General features: G+C 44.0%; 1 protein-coding gene across 1 annotated transcript in view; it reads right to left on the reverse strand.

Moving 5' to 3' along the window:
* Positions 1-759: 759 nt before the first annotated feature.
* UCMA (upper zone of growth plate and cartilage matrix associated) overlaps positions 760-23538 on the reverse strand; it is a 36494-nt gene continuing 13715 nt past the window's right edge. Inside the window, exons 2-6 of the mRNA XM_075599504.1 lie at positions 19772-19933; positions 18428-18499; positions 17062-17157; positions 13126-13224; positions 760-1292 (exon numbers count right to left, since the gene is read on the reverse strand). Coding sequence (XP_075455619.1) covers positions 1195-1292; positions 13126-13224; positions 17062-17157; positions 18428-18499; positions 19772-19829 — 423 coding nt within the window. The 5' untranslated portion in view covers positions 19830-19933 and the 3' untranslated portion in view covers positions 760-1194. The remainder of the gene's footprint in view (positions 1293-13125; positions 13225-17061; positions 17158-18427; positions 18500-19771; positions 19934-23538) is intronic.

The raw sequence follows: 23538 nt of genomic DNA on the forward strand, positions 1-23538 counted from the left end.
TGGGATTTCTGGGAAACTTTTAGCCCTTAAAGTTCTGCGTGGTGACGTGTCGGGTGCTCAATTTTTGGTTAAATACAGTTTGCGAAATGCATTTTGGAAAGTTTTGCACGTCTCTGATGTGATTTCTCTAAAATTAATGACCTTCACTGAAGAGGGGGTGTGGGGAGAGGGGGGTAGTTGAAGCTAGAACGATTGTGAAAACGTATCCCTTTGACTATTTACTTAAACCATTCAAATTGTTTTTGTTCTCATGTGAGCTTTTCAATTATGAGGCTGGGAATGGTGAACGAGTGGGAGAGTATATTGCATCTTGTTCGTTGTAGCACATAGTGCGTATAGTGCCCGCGACGGGACGGTTGACGTCACCCGTTGCTGTCGCCGCTAGCGAAAGTTATATTTCGCTTTGCAGCGGCGGCGCGGGCTTTCTGGCATTTGATTGGTTCAGCGGCTGTCACATGAGGCGACCGCCCATGAAAAATCAAGTATTGCCAGCTTCCAAATTTGGCAACGCGACGTTGCTCCATCGCATTGTCGCCGTCGCGCTTACTATAAGCGCACGCGGCGGCAATGTATTTGTTTTTGGTCGCCAGTCGCGGGCACTGTACGCACGGCCTTGGTCAACGGGATAGCGGAGACTCGGAAAGGTGAGTGTGTCCTTCCTTGCACATGGTTCTGCAGCGCTCCCAAACTTGGGCGGCCATTAGTAATGGAACAAGAGGAGACGCTGAATTTTCTCAATAATAAAAATGACACACGATATTCATACGGCTGGTTTTATTTGTTTAACAGTTAGACCATTTTGGAGATAACACAATTTTAACATTTCAATTCCTCTACATTATTAAAAAAAAAAAAAAAAAAAAAAAACCTTCCCATATTACATAAAACTGGTTATAAAAAAAACGAGCGAGGATGTATTTGTAAGCACCGCTATCAAAATGCTATCTTACAAGAGATGGCATAGAAATTAAGGCAAACGTCTACAACAAAAGACAACAGGTAAAAGCACATAAGCAACAGAATAACCTTAGCAATGATCAGAGGTGCAGAAGAGTCTTCGGGATTGACTAATTATTAGAGGGAATACAGTTTGTGAACCTATGAAAAACAATACTGGTCTGAAACTTGCGCGCTGAAGGTGTATTGGTTGTACTAGGCCTCCATAATGTTTGAAGGTTACTGTTTCTGTGGCCCTTAAATGTTTTGACGCTGGTAAAGGTAGGAAGGAGAGAGTCCATCGTAATGCCACTGACGCCACTGTTCGATTTGCTTGCGGCTCCGCTCTTGCTGTTCTGTAGGGAAGAAATGAAAAGATGAGCGGTTAATATTTACCCGAAACCCCCTGAATCCCGGTATATTTTGTAGCTTTAAAGATACAATCCCACCTAAAATCATGTTTTGCGCTAAACTGGTTATATGAAAGCTGTTAATTACGAGACCGTCAATTGTTTCCAACGTAATCGAACTTCACTGCCCTATAAATATTTTGTTTTTAAAGGCCTGCCACTGTATTAGGCTTCGTCCCCGGTGGCTGCGGCTGCGTGCGCAACAGCGTGTGCGCGGGCACACACAGCGCGATGGTACGACCACTTTTACAAAACACAAGGAATTTGTCTTTTGTCTTAACCCCACTTAGTAAATATATGTCTTACTTCTTTTGGGGCGGCAGCCAAGCAATGGCTACATCACTGTGGCGGTTCAGCCAATGAGGGCGTCCGTCCCCCAAACCCCCCCCCCCCCCCACGGCTTCCCCTGTTATCTTCTTGCCAAGACGCGCGACCCCTAGACCTCAGATCGCGGCTGAAACTGGTGCACGCGCCGCCCGGCGCTCCGACCACGTGCGTGCACGCAGTGACTGGAGCTCGTAGCCTTAGGGAAAGACTGGTTGCTGTTTCCTCTCCTAACATCCCCTGCTTGTCTAATGGTTCTTCCTCACAAGTGAGGGGATTGATGTTTCCATAGTGGAGAAGCAGCGGCTCAGTGAGTACGGACACTAAACAATGACTCTGAGTTTGAATTGGGAGCCTGGTTCAATTCGCGGTGTCCTTGGGCAAGTCACTTTATCGCCCTGTGCCTCAGGCACCAAAAACACAGATTGTAAGCTCATTTTGGACAGGGATTGTGTAAAATTCCTATGTGCTGCTTGCCACACACACTGTACTGTAATTGTGACGCGCCTTGAGTCCCATTGGGGAGAAAAATGCTATATGAAATTAAGTTATTATTTACCAAAGGGGAATTTTAGCTTCGTCTACTTCTGTTCTGCCATGTCGTGTCCCAGGCATCAGGGATTTGTAGGTGAACCATTTTCCCACACAAATTTTTTCAAGGAAGTGTATCACGGGCCCTATGGGAATGTGGAGGGGACGCCCTTACATAAGGGAAGTGCAAACTTCAGATTTGAGGGAATTTAACCTTTTTTTGAAGTTTTCAATGACCTGACAAAAACGTTCAAAGGAATGAAAATGACTCCTGCACTAATATTTAGCAGTATGATAAACACTTATTAAATGTTGAGCAATAAGAGGCTTTATAGCCCATTGATGTGAATGGGGAGTAATGTTGTATTGCTTAGCCCCACTTAGTAAATATAATCCTTACTTCTTTTAATGCAATCTTTTGAAATGGCATGCACTTTAGTAACAGGAGAGAGGGAGTAGGTGGTATGAAACCCGATGAAGGACCCTGAGAGGTTAGAAAGCTTGTAACACCCACTACTTGTTGGTCCTATAAAAGGTATCATACCCCCATCTCCCTCTCCCTCCTTTGTTACTACATGGAAGAAATCACCAACACGGCTCCCCGCCCTTCTTTGCCTATTATTCACATTATCAGCGGCATTCATTCTTCTAGAGAAAGTGTTCGCTGTGGTGTTCATTCCCCCAAACATTGGCAAGTTACAGAGCGGTATCTCCGGACATGTACATCACATTAAAAGGTTTAGTAACTGACACGGCTTAGAACGTGGTCATGAAAAATGCCGATGCTCTTAGCAATTTTGCTTTTTTGTTTTTTTAAGCGGCGTGGTGGATTGGATCTTTAATACACAGATCCCCATATAAAACAAGTTGAATGATATTTTGTGTAAGCTGTTTCATGCGTGGCATAATAAACAGATACAGAGTTATTGTGGGTTAAAAGAAATATGACCAACCCCTTCATCATACTGGTTTACCATCTACTTCATAGTGAAGAGCCCAAATAGGGCCGAAGCGGAGGGTGGGCCTGCTTATTTGGTGTCTAACTCGTGGCTGTACAGGTATAAGAGCAGCAGGCTGACACTGTATAACCCTTTAGGGTGTGTCCATAGAGGGGGGAGCCGCGCTGAGCTGTGCGGACGCTCCGCGATGAGCCCCGTCATATCCTCAATGAGGATGTCTTGAGAGGGGGCTCCCGCGACCGTCCGCAGGCGTGCTGAGGCGCAGGGATTTTTAGCCGACAGCAGAACCTGTTTCTGAGCGCGCTGTCGGCTGAAAACCTCCAATCAGAGCGAAGCGGCGTCAACGTCACTGCGCCTGCGCTTCGCAAGCTATTGGCCCAGTGACGTCAGTGCCCCGCCTGCAAATCGCGCACGCTGGCCTCTGGACGCAGCCTTAGGAGTGACTCAGAATCAGTTTTCAGCGTCAGTGCATTTACTTACCGAGTGTGAAGCAGGGAAGCCTGTGATCTTGTGCAAGTCACTTTATCACCCTCTACCTCAGGCACCAAAATCAGATTGTAAGCTCAGATGGACAAGGACTGTAAAAATCCTATGTAAAATGTTGCTTACCGGGCGCTATACTGTAATTGTGAAGCGCTTTTGAGTTCCATTGGGAGAAAAGCGCTGTATGAAATACATTTATTTTACGGATTAAAGAAAATGGTGGCAGCTAAATAATCACAGTGCGCTCATTTGCACGTCCACTTTCCGAATCTGCAGCTCAAACACCGGAATGGGATGCTTGGCCTCGACTACCCCGGACATCTCACCGGCTGGACGCCTGGCCGCAGAGCTCCGCACCATTTCACATTTTGCTGCGCGCTCTCCAACGCCATCTTTAAATTTCGATGTCCTGCTGCGCCCGCTTCGAGCCAGCTTTAAATGTCCCGCACGGGACCGCTACACATCCCTGACTCCCTGCTTTGACGCGCCATCTTTAAATGTCCCGCATGGCACAGCTAGATTTGCCCAAGTACTGCAGTGCTGTGTGATGTGCAAGAGCAGTGCTGAGCAGCCTTTTGCTTTAACATGCCCTGCATACAAATATTATTTGACATGTTTAATTTCTAGAGATTGCAGGAAAAGTCCACTTCCCTTACTCCTTTCCAAGTCAGACTTTCCTTAATCCTCAAATATTAGGGTTTGTATTTATTTATTTATTTTTTTAACCGGAAAACCAAGGATCTTTCAGACACGGTGAACAAACCACATCTGGTTTCCCACTAACCAAACCATGGACAGTAGCGCAGATATTTTCCACTTTGAGCCGAGCAGTTTTCTTTTGAAGATTTCTGATTTTTTTTTCATGGAAAACGTCTGAGCCGCAAACCGTGAAGTGAATCTTGACTACGAACCAGGGCTGACCATGTGCTGGTCACTCGGCGTGTGGCCACAAACCACAAAAAGTCCAATAATCCTTCACGTTACCATTAATTGGCTTCTCATTTAACCAACCTGCGTATGTTCTAGAAAGTGAGCATTTAACCCCCCCTTTTTTTTTGTTTTTGCCAGAGCAAAAAAATGCGACCTTTTGCAATAACAGAGAACACTTATGAGCACAATCACGTCTCCGACAGATCCACAACCCTCCCTATCCCCATAATTCCTCACCATACTGTGCTTCCAATGCAGCAAGGAATTCTGAGTAATGAAATGCAAATGAACACTCGCAATGCATCCCTTTTTGCTTCTTATCCACTTTAACATGTGTAGCCCTTTTTGTGATCTAACCGGTCCCTTTCCTTGCGACACACCTCTTCTAAGGGACTACTGGTAACTGTATCACACAAGTGGCTCCAGGAGATCTGAGCCTCCGCTAGCTGGGAGCCTGGGGAAACCCTTACCATTTACCTGGTGCAGCGCCTCCACTTACCCAGGATCCCCGTTATGAAAGATAGCCCTGGGTAAGAAATACAATAACACACGTATACGATAAAACAATAACTAACACTTTACTTGAGAACATATAACACATTACATAACATCATGCTTATGCTCTATCCGCATTACCTCAGCCCAATGTCTGGTGTTCCCACCCAGTGTCCTGTAATCCCCCACACTCAATGTCCCGTACTCCTACGGAGGTCGTGGGTGACTGCGCAGTCACTATGAACTAATAGGCCTGTTGGTGCACGTATAATACAGAGGTACCTTCCGAGCACTCCGATGCTCGGGCCTGCAACACTCTTCTAAAAGGGTCAGACGTGCGAAGCCTCCGTCTGATCCTATCCAGGTACTTCTCCAGGAACCCCAACGAGGGTCCCACCGCTTCACGGGAACACAACCGTCTCTCGGTAACACACCGTCTCACGGGACCAGCAACCGCCGCTATCCCTATCTATCCCTAACGTGGCAGGAACCCTAACCTAGGGCCTGTCCCTGATGAACCGCAACCTGGGGTGGCTTGGGGAAATCTCCTAGGGCCTGCGGAGTAATACCCTGCCCCACTCCCCTAACTACCCACGTCCCTTATCCTCCCTAACAAATAGCTACTCGCTACTCCTAACAGCCTGCAGCCGATACACAGCTCTCACCGTCAGCCTGCAGACGTTCACACACACTGCGCCCAGCACCTGCAGCGTGCACACACACAGCAACAGTCCTACACACACAATACACCTGGAACCCGCAGCAAACACACTGCACACACTCAGCATCCGCTGCACACCCTGTGCCTATTTGTCAGTGCTCACAGCACTCTCCGCTGTGGCACTGCCAAACCTGCACCTTACACACCTAAGGGTGACCTCCTTATCTAGGGCCGTCCCTCTTCAGTTACCCCCTGCCCTTACCGGGAATTGGGGCCTGCCTGGGGACCTAAGGAGAACCCTTACCTGGTGCAGGAGCCACTCGCTCCCTGCACCCTTCCTTCCTCTTCCTCTGCCTCAGCCTGACTGACGCGTGCAAAGCCCGGGAAATGTATCTATATTCCCGGGCTGAGCATCCTCCAGCCCTATTGGCCACTATCAGGCACCTGGTGCCTGTCTCCCTATGCCTCCTGGGAGTTGTAGTTCCCAGGGGGCTGTCTGTGTATTGGGGCCGCGTGCGCACTTGCCCTGCGCATGCGCGAACCCCTAATGGCCGCCGCAACTTCTCTCTTCCCTGTCCTGCCCTCGCGCGATCTCTCTGGGGCTGCCTTAACTTTCTACCCCTCTCTGCGCATGCGCGATCCCTCTGGGGCCTTCCCTGCGCCTGCCTGTCCCTGCGCATGCGCGAACTAACGCGCAATGGCGGCGCCCTGCTCTCGGAGCCGCCCGGACCTCCAGGGATGCCGAGCGCTCCCTTCACTGGCCCCCACCCTCGTGAAGTGCCAGCGGGTCCGTCGCAGCCTCCGGCGGCACCCGCTACCGCACGGCACTCGCGGAGGGGTGCCAGTAAGTGAAAAAATACCTCGGGGCTACACATGGATCCCTATAAACTTCTGCCTGCTGTTTCCCAGAGCTCTGGCTGCAAAGCGTGGGTTAAAAACGTACAGGATTTTGACATTCATCCATGGAAAGTAGGAAAAGTCAAAATCCCATTATTTTAGAGCAAATTAACCATTGGGAAAGGCCTATGCTGACACTGGTTGTTTTTTTGTTACTTCCATGGTTTGTTTAGCTTAAAAAAAAAAAAAAAAAGTGATGTGTTGGAATTTCTATATTTGCTTCTGACTTCACTGTCTAGCCAGAAGGTTCGCCTAGCGCCCGGGTTTATCTGTTTTCTAGATGTACACCAATTCCAGGAGGAGGGCTCCGAAAAAATAAACCAGGCGTAATAGATCCTGTACATTTCCATGCTACGAATAAGCAATACCAGGATCTCATATAGGCTTCTTCCCCCTTCAGCTGCAGAGCTATGGCAGGTACCTCACATGCATCTTTCTATTCTATTGACACTGATGCAGAATAGGTAGGGGTTTTAAATGGGCAAAAGTGAACAAAGGACAGTGCCATGTTTAATAGGTTAACTGTAGCTTGCCGACACCTTTGTATCAAGTAAAGCTCTGCACAGCTTGGTGTTTTCAGGATATCCCTGCTACAGCACAGGTGGCTCAGTCACTGAGCCTCTGATTGAGCACCTGTGCTAAAGCAGGGCTATCCTGAAAACCTGACCTGTTGGTAGCCCTTGAGGACTGCAGTTGGCCACCCCTGCTGTAGCCCTATCCAGTCTAACGTAATCTCCTTTGTTTGGGTTCTCTGTCTTACCTAACAGCATTGTCCATGCTGCTATAATTGAATCTGCCTACAGTAGTGATGTACCGGGTACTACCCGTTACCCGGCGGCTTTTCAGCTACCCGGAAATTACCCGGACCTGGCAGCTGGAAAGTGGACCCGAAGCTGGAAAGCTTCTTCTCCTGCTCCGGTCACGTGGTCCCAGCTCACTGTGCAGTATGGAGTCCTGCAGCTCCCGCGCCGGCTCCACACTGACGCTGCCCCACCGCCCCCGCACCTCTGCTTACCTGTTCAGATGTCGCCGCGGGCTTCCTCCACCCCAGGTAAGTTTCCTCCACCCCCAGGTAAGTGAAAAGCCGGGTTACCCGGCCGGGTACAAGGTGCCAAATCCTCCGGGTAAAAAAAATGTAGGACCCGGTCCAACACTAGCCTCCAGTTTCTACGGGAGACATACGTTTATAAGGGTCCCTGTTACAGTGAAACCGGACCTGCTGCTTTAAAATGGACAAGATGCAAAAAGTGACACGCTGTGAGGGCCTACTTGCATGTCATTACCCAGAATCCCTGGCTGCAGTGGAAGCACTGTATGCTGGGAGATAATGGGAAAAGGCCGTGTTGCAGACCTGTCTGAGACATGTGAATGTGCTCACATGTGATATTTTTTATTTACTGTACTGTGGAGGGGCTTTGTCACTTTTTTCTCACCATAACATTTTTTGTGCCAATATTGTCCCCCCCCCCCTCCACCCCCAATAGCATCTCTGCCCCTCCTTTTCAGAACCATAGCAAAAATACAAACAAAAAAGAGCTTAGATTTTGGCAAGCTGCTATTTGTAACACTTCAGCGTGGAACCGCCCAGCACAAATATTGTCTGTTCAACTTTTTCCTCTGGGACAGACACATCTGAACTCTTTCCTATGAGCGCATGGGAGCTAATGAGCTATGTGTTTGTGAAAGGACGGTCCTATTTTGTCAACAGGATATAATGTTGGTCTAATCCATACACATATTACTTTTTGCACAAAAAGAACACAAGAAGTAGGTGGGACCACGGATAAAGCTACCAAATATCTGTCTACAAATGGGACTGGTTTATGCGTGTCAAAAATATGTTGGGGACAGAGCCGGGGTGCTGCTCTAAAAATGTGTCACCTGCGATACTTTATTAGAGTGCATGATGTTGGTAATTTAGGAAGCCTTTTATGCTGTTTAACGCTATTATTAACATAGGGGGGTTTGCAGATGAGCTCACCAGGGCTATCCAAGGGAAACAGGGATGTTTCTTTATTAGCTTTAAATCCAGACGCCTAAAATGAGGTATCGATACATAGCTCCGCGAGCGATCACATGATGCAAGCAGGCCCGGCCGGAGAGAGGGCTACACTCACGTTTAGATCGGGACCACATCAACTGCATTACCCTGATCTATATTCCAACTTACCTCCTCAAAGAAACAAATAAGGTTCGTTTGGCAAGATCTATCCTTCATAAATCCATGCCGACTATTACTAATAATTTTGTTTTTCCATTAGGTATTCCTGAATATTATCCCGTATTAAACCTTCAAGTAGCTTCCCCACTATTGAAGTCAGGCTTACAGGTCTGTAATTCCCCGGTTGTGATCTGGCTCCCTTTTTAAACAAGGCACCACATCTGCTTTACGCCAAACTTGTGGTACTGAGAAGGAGAAGGAGCGGCTCAGTGAGTAAAGACACTGACTGACACTGAGATTGCTGCAAGGGAGCCTGGTTCAATTCCCGGTGTCGGCTCCTTGTGACCTTGGGCAAGTCACTTTATCTCCCTGTGCCTCAGGCACCAAAAAACATAGATTGTAAGCTCAACGGGGCAGGGACCTGTGCCTGCAAAATGTCTCTGTAAAGCGCTGCGTACAATTAGCAGCGCTATACAAGAACATGCTATTATTATTACTGAGCCTGTGGAAATGGAGTCCTTGAATATTAAATATCATAGTTTGGCTATTACTGAACGTAACTCCTTAAGAACTCTTTGATGTATACCATCGGGGCCAGGTGCCTTATTTACTTAAATTTTTTCTAGCCGCTTATGAACTTCTTCCTCAGTTAACCAATTGTTCGTTAATATGGAGGTTGTGGCTTTACCTGCGGCACTACTATTGAACTTGATTCTTCCCTGGTAAACAAAGAATTTGTTTCATACCTCAGCTTTTTCCTTATCTCCAATAATCTGCCTACCCATCTCACACTGAAAGGGTCCTATATTTTCTTTTCTCATTTTTTTGTTATTAAGGTACTTCAAGAACTTTTTAGGGTTGATCTTCCTTTCTATTGCAATTAGGGTTGCCAGGTGTCCGGCATTGAACGGGACAGGCCGGTATTTGGTTACCCTGTCCCGTAAAATATGAGAGATCATTTTTTTATTTAATTTTTTCCAACAGATGTGCTTTATTGCAGGGTGGGAATAGCTATTCCCCACAATGACAGCAGAGTCTCGAGAGCTGATCGTTCGGACACCGCCCTGAGCACAGGGCCCAGGACTCAATTCCACGACGGGCTCTGTGTTTTTATAGAATCGATACATAATACCGGACATGGGATAGAGCAGTAGGGTAAAAGAACAATGTTCTAGTATAGTGCTACAAATGACCGGGTTTGATGGCAATATATAAACAATCTTGATTGAAGAGCGTTAATCAACGGTAGGTTGTACACAAGTGAGTGCTGGGGTATGCAGGTGGGCGTATATAAGAGACATGTATGTATATAGCCCTGGTGAGTGTTGTTAGCACTCTCTGACGAAGCGCCTAACACAGGCGTGAAACGCGTAAGAGGAGGAGATCTTGCACCCATACCTGTCTGCACCTGTCTGCACCATGACGTGCCAATAAAGAAAACTTTTTATCTTCATCACTGCTGTCCTGTGGAGTCCTGTCGTTCGCTGTGCTCTGTACTACCGCATCCTGTGGCTACCAGAATATGGGATAGAGCAGGGCTGCTGCTGCTGCTGATAGGGCAGCTTCTCATTGGTTGCTGCCGTGTAATTCAGCCACTCAGGAGGTGGCAGGAGCCTTGGGGGTGGGGCCAAAAAGAGGAGGAAACGCATGCAGCAAGGAGGTGAGGCTGTGTCTGTGTGTCTCAGTGTGTGTCTGGTTATCTGTGTCCTGTGTGTGTGAGTGTATGTCTCAGTTTGTGTGTGTGTGTGTGTGTGTGTCTCAGTGTGTCTCAGTGTGTGTCTGGTTATCTGTGTCCTGTGTGTGTGAGTGTATGTCTCAGTTTGTGTGTGTGTGTGTGTGTGTCTGTGTGTCTGTGTGTCTGTGTGTCTGTGTGTCTGTGTGTCTGTGTGTCTCAGTGTGTGTGAGTGTGAGTGAATGTCTCAGTGTGTGTGTATATATGTCTCAGTGTGTGTGTCTGTGTGTCTGTTTGTGTGTGTGGTGACAGACAGTACATACAGTACTGGCAACTTTGTTTAATTGCTCACTCCCCCTTACTTTTCTTTTACTATACTAACAGTCTTCCCATTTTCAAGACCTATTAAAAATAACCCCCATTGTAAATTCTCAGAAAGGCTCCATAACTCATCTCTCATCACAGCAGCATTGCAATCTCTGCAGCACCCTTACTTGCTGATCATCCCCAAGAAGGCAGAGCAGGTTACTTATTCAATGGCATGATTTAATATGCAATTTAAAGCTGGATTTTTGAAGTCTACATTTGAAAGCTACTGTACTGATAATGACTGGGAGGAGGGGGGGGGAGGTTATAATGACTGGGGGGGGGGCGAGGGGTGATAATGACAGGGAGGGGGTTGATAAAGGGTGAAAGGAGGGGGTGAGAGGATGAGGGGATGGGGTGAGAAGACAAGGGGAGAGACTGAGGAGGGGTGCAACAATCTAGGAATATGTGGGAGGAGCATTAAGATCAGTATTGCTCGCCATGTACAGTGTGACTGCATGTAATTTATAAATAAATTATCTGACCATTACGTCATTTGTTCTAAATTGCACTCCAAGCTTGCACCAATTTGCAATATTTCATATTCTATTTCCTAAAACAATCCTCAGATGGGCGCTCCCTCCCAAGACTCCTCCCCAGATTTTTTTTACGAAATAGAATAGAATATAAATTGGTGAATACTTGGAGTGAAATTTAGAAAAATTGACATAACAGTCAGGTCATTTATAAATAACATTCTTCCCCACCAACGATTCTCGCGTGCGTCGCACCTTTCACCATTGTGTCCAGTATTTTTGGACAAGCCACCTGGCAACCCTAATTGCAATCCTTTTTTCATTATCCATTGCTAATTTAATTGCCCTTTTGCAATTTTTGTTACATTCCTTATAATTCTGATACGATGTCTCCGTCCCTTCTGACTTAAAGAATCTAAACGCCTTCCTCTTCTTGTCCATTTCCTCCCCTACCTGTTTATTTAGCCACATTGGTTTTGACTTATTTCTTTTATACTTATTACCCAAGGGTATACACCGATAAGTGTGCTTTTCTAACAATGTTTTAAAGACCGCCCATTTATCGTCTACATTTTTCCCTGCAAAAACATCATCCCAGTGTATTACTTGTAGATTAAACATCAGTTTATTAAAACCTGCCTTTCTAAAGTTTAAGGTCTTTGTTGAACCCAAGAAATCTGTTTTTTTGATAATTTATTTCAAATGAGACCATGTTATGATCACTGTTACCCAAATGTTCCAGGACTTGAATATTTGTTATTACTTCTACATTGTTTGATATTGTTTGATATTACCAAATTCAGTACTGCCCCTCTGCTGGTTGGTTCCTCAATAATTTGGGTCATATAATTGTCTTTAAGCACCCCCAAAAACCTGTTTCCTTTTGTTGTAATGCTAATCGCATTGCTTCAGTCTATGTCTTCTCCATTTGCAAAAGTATTTTAGCTTACTCAATCTCAGAGATATTTGGTGGCTTATAGCATATCCCTACAAACATTTTCGTTGTACTTTTACCTCCACTGCTAATTTCTATCCACAAGGTCTCTACATTTTGATCATTCACCTATCATAGGTTTTAGATCTGGTTTAACATATAAGCATACTCCACCTCCCCTTCTATTTGCTCGATCCTTCCGAAAAAGGGAATAACCCTCTAAATTAACTGTCCAGTCATGAGTTTCATCCCACCATGTTTCAGTAATGCCTATGATATCATACTGCTCCCTTGTAGCTATTAATTCAAGCGCCCCCATCTTATCTGTCAGGCTTCTTGCATTAGCAACATGCATTTAAGGTTTTTTTTCCAGCCTGTACTATTATCTTATCTGCTCCTGCCTTTCTGCGCCCACTTGGTTTAGTCTTTAGAAGTTTTTTAGTATTATCTGTATTTACTATGGGTGTCTTGCTGCTTATCAAACTCGCACTTGCCCCCATTCTACCTCCATAAACCCTTGTTTCCTCATCTATTCTATTTAGTTTGTTATCTTAATTCCCCCCCCCCCCTCATATATATATATATATATATATATATATATATATATACCCATATAAAAAGGTGTAGATGTGCAAAAGTCTGTTTACAGAGGCTAACGAAAGGGACCTACATTTTTTTTCCACATCATAGGGTCCCAGGGTAGAAATGGTTAGGAATCCCTGATCTAATGCAAACCTTACCCATCTGCATTATTCCAACCTTCTACTGACTGACAAGATGAGCAAAGGAAACCAAAGAGAGAGTATAGTCTGCACAGTTTGCTGTACAAAGTGTGAAGCCACAGCTAGAAATCCATAACACGAGGCCGGGCTGAGTGCGGCTTCTCTTACCGTCCTGCTCCTCCTCGACGTAGTTCTCAAACTCATTTCTCTGCTCTTCATAGTACTCACGCCTGCGCTCGTCCGCTGACAGTCTCTGTCGGTTCTCGGCTGAAACACAGATTTTGTAAGGTTAATGAGCAAGAGAAATGGCAGAAGTTAAGCTTGAACTCATAGAAACACTTGAACAACTAACAAGGCCACTAAAATATTTCTAAGCAACCAGCGCACATTGAGAGAAGGTTTATATTATTTAAATGGCCAACGAACTAGAACCATTACTTCTTAACAAATGATAATAGCTTTATATATATATATATATATATACACACACACACACACACACACACACATATATATACATACACACACACCAAAAAAGCATCTGCACAGATTAGAAATCACAGGTCTGGGTAGCTACTGTAGATAGGGATGACCTGTTACTGGCATTCTCAGCACACAATTGTAATACTTTGGCAATATAACATATACTATATATTCTTAATATGTTACATGCTATAATTATAAGAACTATTTTAGGGATGCTTAATTAACTCATTCCCAGTGGGTGGGACCAGCAACGCATTGCAAAGGGTCGAAAAAGGAATAATATTGGCGCCTTGCTCTATCATGTTTAAAATAACTTGGAACATGTTTCTATTGACTAACAAATCCCCGGAACCATGCAATTATCCCCCAATTACACCCCCAGCCCAGCACTGCACACAGGGGGTATTTAGTGGCATACTCATGTGGACATTTGTACGAGTTTAACCACTTGCTTTTTTTACCACTTTACCACGGAGGTTTGGCGTCATTACCACCAGTCTGAACATCTCCAATAAGTAACACCACAAGAGCAGTTCATTGCATTGTATGTCTTTATTTATATAGCGCCATTAATGTACATAGCGCTTCACAGTAGTAATACATGTTGTAATCAAATAAATAACAAATAATATAAATAACAGGTCATGGGAATAAGTGCTTCAGACATAAAAGTAACATTAAGGAAGAGGAGTCCCTGCTCCGAAGAGCTTACAATCTAATTTATGGCACTTGGACAGCCAGCACTTACATTTCATCTGTTTCTTTGATGGGCCACGACTAAGCTATGATGAAATTGATCCTCTTGACCTTTGGCGCGCACCAATCAGCAATCTATCTTTTTCACTAAGTATTAGCGACCCTCTTTAAAATGATACCAAGGTGTTATTTTGCATTCTTACTCTAACCCATCCTGATTACTGTAATCTCCTCCTTGCTCGATTCCCACTGTCCACTCCACGACATGCAAAGGGCTGTTTCCAGGCTCATAACCTCAGCCCCCAGTTTTTCTCTACTCATACAATTCATGATCAACAACGTAGCTCTCCCTTATATCTCTGACCTCATCTCTCTGCACCCGTTATATATCCTCTGCTCTTCCCCAAGATCTACACCGCTCCTGCTCTCTCGTCACTTAGTTCTGATACTGGGTATCACCCATAATCCCCGCATCCCGCAGGATCACACTGCGATACCCGATATCAGAGCTTAGTGAATCCCAGCCTTTATCTTATCCTACACCAGAGGTGGGCAAAGTACGGGCCACGGGCCACATCCGGCCCACAGGATGGTTGGCTGCGGTCCGCCTAGGTAGGGACCCGCTCCCCGGTCCCTAGCTGTGGTGCGGGTGATGGAGGAGTAGGAGACAGCATCACGGCTGAAACCCACCTAAGTGGTCCTAACACCGAACATCGTTCCTAACTTCTGTAATCACTGGGCTCCAGCCGCGCTGCTTCCTCCTCCTCCTCCTCCTCCGCCTATGAAGCTGCCCCTGTTGCCCGCAGCCCAGGTAGGGAGCGGGGGAGAGGGAGTCGGGGGGGACAGAGGCTAGAGAAGGATGGAGAGAGAGAAGCACAGTTAGTGAGTGAGTGTGAGGGAGAAGGGAGAGTGAGGTCACGGAGAAGGATAGTGAGTGAGAGAGAGGAAGGGAAGTGAGTGAGGTGAGGGAGAATGAGAGTGAGGTGAGAGAGGAAGGGGAATGCTTGAGGGAGAAGGCAAGTGAATGAGGAAGAAGGTGGGTGGGAGAGGGGGTACAATTAAAAGAGATGGTTCAAGAGTGAGTGAGAAAGTGAGGCAGAGAGTGACTACGGTTAGGGGCGATGCAGCAGGGGAGAAGCTGGTGAGATGGGGAGCTTTGGTAAGCTTCGCGAGCCACAGACAGTGTAGATTCTGCATTCTGTGGCCAGCAAAGTTTACCAAAGCTTGTCAAAATAATTGCGCACCCCTGTCCTTCACCCTCTTCAAATTCTCTGCCCAGCAACAGCAGAGCATCACAAAATACACCACACTTTGCTCTGCATTTATACATATCCTTAACCACTGCACAGCATATGCATACATAGTATTCCTAACCAGTGTTGTTATAATTGTGGTATCTTGATTAAATAGTGATTTTCAACACAGCATCTGGGTGTATAAATACTAACTACGGGAGTTGCCATTATATCAGAATTATTTTCTAATTAGAACAGCCTACATTATTCGCTTGTGTATTTTATGGAAGTGTGTATGACACATAGACAACACAGAGACAATAAGCTTCTCTGAGGCATCCTGCCAACACCACATCTCAATTAACCAAACACAGGGCATGTTCCTATTTACTGACATTGTTCTTACACTAATCACTAACATTGGTAACTGGTTAGATATTCATGTCCAGCTACTCTCATGAACTTTACTGCATCCTATGGGGGTTCTCGCATAAAGAAGATATTTAATTGTAGATATGTTTAATGGGCAACGGGATTCTCTTTGGACCTTGAGTGCACATGGGGGTCAACAATACGGTGTCTCTTTGCCAACGCTCAATGTGCATGGAGGACAGATAGATACCTATAGAAAGTCATATCCAGTGCAGTTAAGATGAGCTGTGTAACAGGAGATGAAGGGGAGAGTGCTAACAAGTCCTAGGGTTTTCTCCATGCTACCCTGCACCTCCTTCTGCAGCTCGGTGCTGTCCAGCGCATACCAGAGTACAGACGAGCACAGAGAAGCTCACACTGCATAAGGAAAGAGAGCTCGGCTTTGTATGAGGCAACGTAAACATTCCTTGAAATGAAGTTAATGAGAGTAAGTGGGAATTCTGTTTCTGAAGGGGACAGTTATGGGTATGTCAGAATAAGCAATTATCGCTCTTCCAAAGAGTACGGCAAAGGGACGTTATAAGTGAACAATTACGGGATGTTCACATTTTTTTGCTGACGTTTGCATATCAGGCAAAATGTTCCTAATTTGTTATTTTGCAGAACATTTAGCAAAAGCAACGAACTTTGCAAACCAAAATATCATCAATCATTGAAGGTTAATGTGCAAAGTCCCGAGGCCCTTTATATAATGCCATTTTTGCTAAACTCTGATGAAAAGTGGCAAAATTACGTTCTGGGCAATGTGAACTTTCATAAAAATTTCACGCAATCGTGGGAATTTAAGAGAAACCCCGGTAAACACTGTGTGAACCATATTCGAAGACGTTCTCCAAAAAAACGTTGCCCAATATTCACCCAGTGTAGTATCTTTGGAAATCACACACAGTACTTGTTAACTTCTGCCAAAAAAAGAAATCTATTAATTATTTACTCAAGTTTTCCAATAATGCCATTCTTTCACGTGTGCAATATTCCTAGTTTAATCAGGAACATATTTCTTAGCAAGGTCCATATAAATTACAAAGTTATCGGTAAAAGGGGGGAAAGCATCAACGTCGTTTCTTATTATTCACCCCATTTGGACGCAAGAAATAAATCATGTTGATTTTAAAAGCATCAACATGTCCAAAGGAAACAAACAAATTGAACCCAGCAACAGATCCTTATACTGTCAGCGGGAATCCTGGATAATCTCAAGGAAACCGCGGGATGGAAAAATAAGCAACTTTTCATCAAAGCAAAACACCCTCACCGTTTATCTCATCTTTCGATTTGGTTGATCTCTTGCCACGTCTCTTGAAGAAGTTTGAAGCCTCAGATTCTTGCATGAAAATCCTATTTTTCAAACCTAAAAAGGTGAAAAGAACGGTTTTAATGTTTCATTTCTGTGGCCAAGCCTCAGCTAGAGACTGACCACCTTTGGGAAAATATGGGAGGAAGCCTTTCCACTGACATTATACATATTATATTATTATGTATGTCAAGACTTCAGCCGTCTCACATTTTCATCTTGTCTGTAACTGTTGTATACGCCCATAACATTATCTGTAACCGTCCATGAAATGTTTGTAAATTGAATGTATAACCCTGTTCACTTAATGTAACTGTGTATTTGTAACCATGTATCTGTCATCGTAACTCTGTGCCCGGGACATACGTGAAACAAGAGGTAACTCTCAATGTATTACTTCCTGGTAAAACCTTTTGATAAATAAATAAAAATAAAATAGATCTATATTCTGTCTACTACAGTAGCTCTGTGATAATGTTACTCTTTCCCTCTCGGGCTGCGCTTATAGCGCCGGCGACAGTGACGCGACATCGCGTCAAAACAAATGCATTGCCGCCCTCGCGTGCGCTTATAGTAAGCACAGCGAGATGGAGCAACGGCTTGGTCGCGATCGCTGGAAGTCATCTCAATTTGATTTACCCAGCGGCCGCAGCCTGACGTCGCCGGCACTATCAGCGTAGCCTTACTCACTATAACCCACGTGCCCTGACACTGCCAGTAACCTTACACTTATTCACACGACGACTTGCTACAGTGTAGAGTGTAGTCACTCGTAGTTGTATCAGGAACCTATTTCTTGGCGTGTGTCATCTCGCTGTATTTAGCAGAAAGATGCCATAATATATATATAAAAAAAAGTGTATCACTGTTATACTATCTCCCCCCAAAAAGGCTCTCTCGTCCTAATGCATGTCAACCTCCTTTTCCTCTCAACTTTCTCTGAAAGGATCATTCACATGTTGGTCAGTGTGATACAGAGATGTCCTCTCTCATGTGGGTTGTATGTGTATCTGGAAACTTTCGTCCGCATTGTTGTCATTTTAATGTGTCGGGGCAGTAAAACAGGGGTGCTCAACTCCAGTTCTCAAGACCCCTGCTCCCCCCAACAGGTCAGGTTTTCAGGATCTCCTTGCTTCAGCACAGGTGGCTCAATCACTGGCTCTTTGACTGAGCCACCTCTGCTGAAGCAGGGATATCCTGAAAACCTGATCTCTTGGAGGGTCTTGAGGACTGGAATTGAGCACCACTGCAGAAGAAGAAGGCAGTGCTACTGAGTCCATGATGACATGATGCCAATGGGAAATCACCCACTCATTGTTCTACTCACCCTCTTTCTTCTCCGCATCAGCAGCACCATTGTTACTGATTCTCACTGCGGCGCCTTCACCCTCCTGCAAAACTACAGAGTGAGATATACAGTTTAGATGAACAAAATAGTATAATTAGTGTGTTTTGCGATTCTCAGTGGCATCCATCAACAGCCTCTGTTCTGCACCCAAACACCTTCTGTTCTGCACCCAAACACCTTCTGCACTGCACCCAAACACCTTCTGTTCTGCACCCAAACACCTTCTGCACTGCACCCAAACAGCCTCTGCTCTGCACCCAAACACCTTCTGCTCTGCACCCAAACAGCCTCTGCTCTGCACCCAAACAGCCTCTGCTCTGCACCCAAACAGCCTCTGCTCTGCACCCAAACACCTTCTGCTCTGCACCCAAACACCTTCTGCTCTGCACCCAAACACCTTCTGCTCTGCAACCAAACAGCCTCTGCTCTGCACCCAAACAGCCTCTGCTCTGCACCCAAACACCTTCTGCACTGCACCCAAACAGCCTCTGCTCTGCACCCAAACACCTTCTGCTCTGCACCCAAACACCTTCTGCTCTGCACCCAAACACCTTCTGCTCTGCACCCAAATACCTTCACTCCACTTTTCAGGGATATATTTATTTTATCGTCCTGTGACCCTTCTTATCTGTTCACTAACATAGTCCTCTACAAGTCAGCTACCCTGGATCTTCTATCTGCCCTAACAATGGCTACAGCCTATTTCTCTTTTGGAGATGATTAAAAAAAAAAGAGCATTGGAAGATTCTATCCCAATGAATTACAACCATCTCCCCAGAGTAATATAAAAATACATGGCATATAAATACAATTTGGTCAAATCTAATCTAAACCTGCTGCTACGTATAGATCTTAACTAATCCAACCCAATTCTGTATTTAATGATTCCTAAGGGTTCTCTGTTGTACTAAAAATGTTTTGTTTTATTTTTTTTTGTAGTCTATTTTCCCTACCACCTGTATTGAGATGCTGCTCAATGCATCCACTACCCTTGCAGGGAGTAGATTCTCTTAGTTTCCCAGAGTCTACCCCACTCCAACTTCAATATAAATCAATAATCAATATAACATCTCAAATAGTCTTTTGTTAATCTCCAGATTATTAAATAATATAATATTTCATATATAATTATAATGTACTTTTTAACAGCCCAGAAGTTAGCATCTTGCTTTATTCCTATATTGCCTTTTGGAACACACATGCAGTACCATTTTCTCACTATCCTAAATTCCTCATCAGTCATCACGTACGTTGTAGTCTTTCGCAGACTACAACATACTCCTTTTCTCATGAGATATCAATAATATTTCAGGCTGTACTTACTAGCAAGGAGCACAACTGTTGCAGTGCAGGAGAGAAATAGGACTTGTTTCCAGTTCATCTTTGCTGAGTTCTCCTTGCCTTGTTAAAATTCAGCAGGGGACTGTGACTAGTTTGCAAATTCCTCATATGTCAGATAGGAAGGTGAGGCAGCCAGATGGAATGCTACTGGGGATGGAGGAGGAGCATGGACAATCAATACTAGTGCACCCAGCTGATCCCAAATACCATTCATGCAACCTGCATATAGAGTACACAGATCTCCTAGGGAGGCATCACATTCTATTGTATACCCCCATTGTAGGAGCAATTCAATATTTCTGACAATAGTTTTCTGGAAAGATGATTAACAAACAAGAAGAAAGTTAAGACAAAGATATCAAACTTTATCCGATCAAACGCCGGGTGGGATAAATACATGAGAACCAGCAAATATTCCCACTGCTCGGTGTTATGGCAGCCTGTCCCACCTACACAATTTGAAGGCATTATTTTATTAATTCATATTTTTTTTTAAGCATTTTGTTATCCTTTGTGAGTGTTTTTTTTTTTTTTTTAATTATTATTATTTAATTTTGTATTCATTTTTAAATCACTCAATCTGTATTGACATTTTTTGTGAAAAGCGTACAGAAATTAGCTGGGGGGAAGGGGAAAGGAACAGGAATTTTCCATACACACACCTACAGTACACATATTTGGTCCAGAACAGGTTTGAACATAAATTACAGTGACGTCTTTTAAGAGGCATACAAGATTTTAACAACGGCACAGAGCTCATATTGTAAAATTCCCTGCACACTATTTGTTTTTCACTTCATGAATATCCATAGCTACCTCTTTTATTTATGGGTCCCAGGTTCAAGAAAGCGGATAATCTCTCTATTATCATAACCTCATCTACCCTCTGAATTACCTCTCTTTTGGGTGGGGGCGTGGGACTGGTTCCATGTGAGAGATCCATGTGCGAGAAAATGGGTTTACATTTTCTATAAATTTGGCTAGGATAATTGTTATAGACTGAGCCACTGATTGAGCCACCTGTGCTGAAGCAGGGATTTGCTGAAAAACTTAACCTGTTGGTGGCTCTTGAGGACTGCAGTTGGTCACTCCTAGACTAGTGAGTCCTGTGTTGGTTGTTTGTTAACAATATTTTTTGACGTTATGGTAATTCCAGTTCTATCTTTGTTATTTAGTTTTTTTTTTATTATAAGTATGGTAAGGAAAATGCCCACCGGTCTTTTATTGAGTGTGTGGGCTGTCATTGGAAATTATGTTAGATTCTGTTGATAGAGGGGCAGCAATTTCTCTTTCACAGGGCTCTCATTTCAGCAGAATATATAAGGTATACTATGCATGCACCAAGTTCATATTTGACATTGGTTTTTTTGAGCATCTACATTTTTTTGCTAAAAAGAAGTACAAACATTCAGAAGATACGCGTTGTATGTATGAGGGTTTCATACTTACGACGCGCAATTTGCTGTTTGAAAGGAATGTTGACGCATCGATACAATTTACATGAATACAAAATAATGAGTGTTTTTTTTATTATTTAAAGCTAGGGTTAGTAAACATAAATTATTAGTATAATATTATTTATAATAGCCATAGTGTGAAGATAATACATTTTGTTAACCAATATAATGAAATATCCCTGCTGCATCAAATACATTTTTGACTGATGCATAGCAAACTAGTTCTGCGCTAATACTATTAAAGCAGCAATTCAAGCACTTAAAATATATAATGTTTTGCACAGGATTGAAGCAGGGTTGGTCCCCATTCATTTCAGCTCTGGGGACCCCCTGCTTCCGGAGATAATAGATCCCGTAATGGCCGCTTTTCAAAGCTCCCGCTCCCTGAGGGGCCAATAGAAAGCTGTGACATCATCCGGTTTCCTATTGGTCTGCTTGACGTGGGAGCTTTAAACTTTAAAGCCCAGCTTGCTCAGCCAGAGCAGCTACCGGCAGCTGCTATAGAGGTAAGTATCTCCTGAAGCAGGGGTCCCAGGAGCTGAAATTAATGGTGTTCAGCTCTGGAAACCCCCTGCTTCAATCCTCCTCCTCCTTTTTTTTTTTTTTTTTTAAGCGCTTGGATTGCTTCTTGAACAGACGTTTTATGGTTTAGCCCAACTTGGTGAATGGTTTTGACGCACTTTCTCCGATTTTTGGGGGTCTCAGAAACATATTTTAGTATATATCATTAACATCTGTATGCCTAGCGCAGTCCATTTCTGTACCCCACAAAAAAAGGAAAGAATGATTTTTTTTGACACTGATAGGGCAAATAGAGACATTTTGCACCAAAAAAGCGGTTTTCAACGTTTAGTACCTAGAGCCCATAGAAATTTTCATTTCATGAGTAACACTCAATTTCTGAGCCACCCCCTGTTTTTTATTAGATGGAATTGTACAGAAACTCTCTGAATAAATGCTGATAGAATTCTTTAAAATTAGAAAAAAACAAAAAAAAACATTGTTCTCCTTCTTGGGAGATGTTCAGATGCCGGAATTTGCTAAACAATGCATTGGAAGCCTCTTTTGGTAGCCAATGAGTTTACAGATGTAGCAGACATTGCTGCACCCGTTAATTATATGTTTTGCGTTAACGGCAGTGCGTTATTTACCAGTAGTGCTATTGAAAACAATGGTTAACAAAATAACACACGTGTTGGTTAACGTGTTAGTTAACGCATTATTGTGTGCAGTAACGCGTTAACCGGGGGAATAACGGCTGCTACGTCTATGTTGTATTGTGATCGCATCTGAAATGTTGAGCAACAATCAAGGATGTTCCTCTCTTGGTGAGACATCTACTTAATGCAGGGGTTCTCAACTCCAGTCCTCACGTCCCCCGAACACCTGCTAAAGCACAGGTGGCTCAATCTGTGGCTCCCTGCTTCAGCACAGGTGGCTCAATCAATGGCTCAGTCAAAGACTAAGGCCGCGCTTATAGTGCCGGTGATGCGATGTCGCCAGAAAACAAATACATTGCCACCGCCGCGTGCGCTTATAGTACGCGCGACGGCGACAAAGCGACCAAAGTTCTGAGGACTGGAGAACCCGTGACAATGCATTTTGTGGACTGATTCTCTTGTCCAGTAGACAAACCTTGTATGTTTAAGGACATATGGTCCCACATTTTTCTAATACACAAATCGTGATTATTATTTTTTTGTAAGCAAAACTAAATTTAGAAGGTTTCCAAAAATGTTACTTTAAATGTAAAAATAGAAACATTCCAGATGTTGTTCTCTCTTTTTTTATTTTATTATAATTTTTATACTGTAAAAACAAATGCAAAGTGATAAATGTATTATGGCTGTTAGGTTACATGAACAAACTAAACGATGGCACAAAAGGAATAAGGGAATCACCTGTACTTAAAAAATTAATTGGGGTGTCACCATGCAAAAAAGATTGAGAACTACTGTCTTGTAGTGTCCCTGTATTATTTTTTAATTACCTTTTTCTTAATGACAGATTGACCATGGGAAACATTTCTTAGACTAAAGATAAATAAAAGGACGCTACAAAGTTAGACTTTATTTGAGAAAGTGAAGTCACGGAATATAAATGAATGCATTTAAATAAATGGTCTTAATGCTCCATCTGTGTGTCTGCCCCTCCTCCGGGGGCGGGTATGATTGCTGTGAATGTATGGTCTGTATTCTGAATGTTGGCAAAAAGACAATCTGCACAGGACGCGAGACTGAAAAACCAGTGATCCGCCTGAAAACAGCTATTCCTAAGCGTACGTAAGCTCAC

The sequence above is a fragment of the Ascaphus truei genome, chromosome 5 (genome assembly GCF_040206685.1).
Source record: "Ascaphus truei isolate aAscTru1 chromosome 5, aAscTru1.hap1, whole genome shotgun sequence".
Classification (NCBI taxonomy): Eukaryota; Metazoa; Chordata; class Amphibia; order Anura; family Ascaphidae; genus Ascaphus; species Ascaphus truei.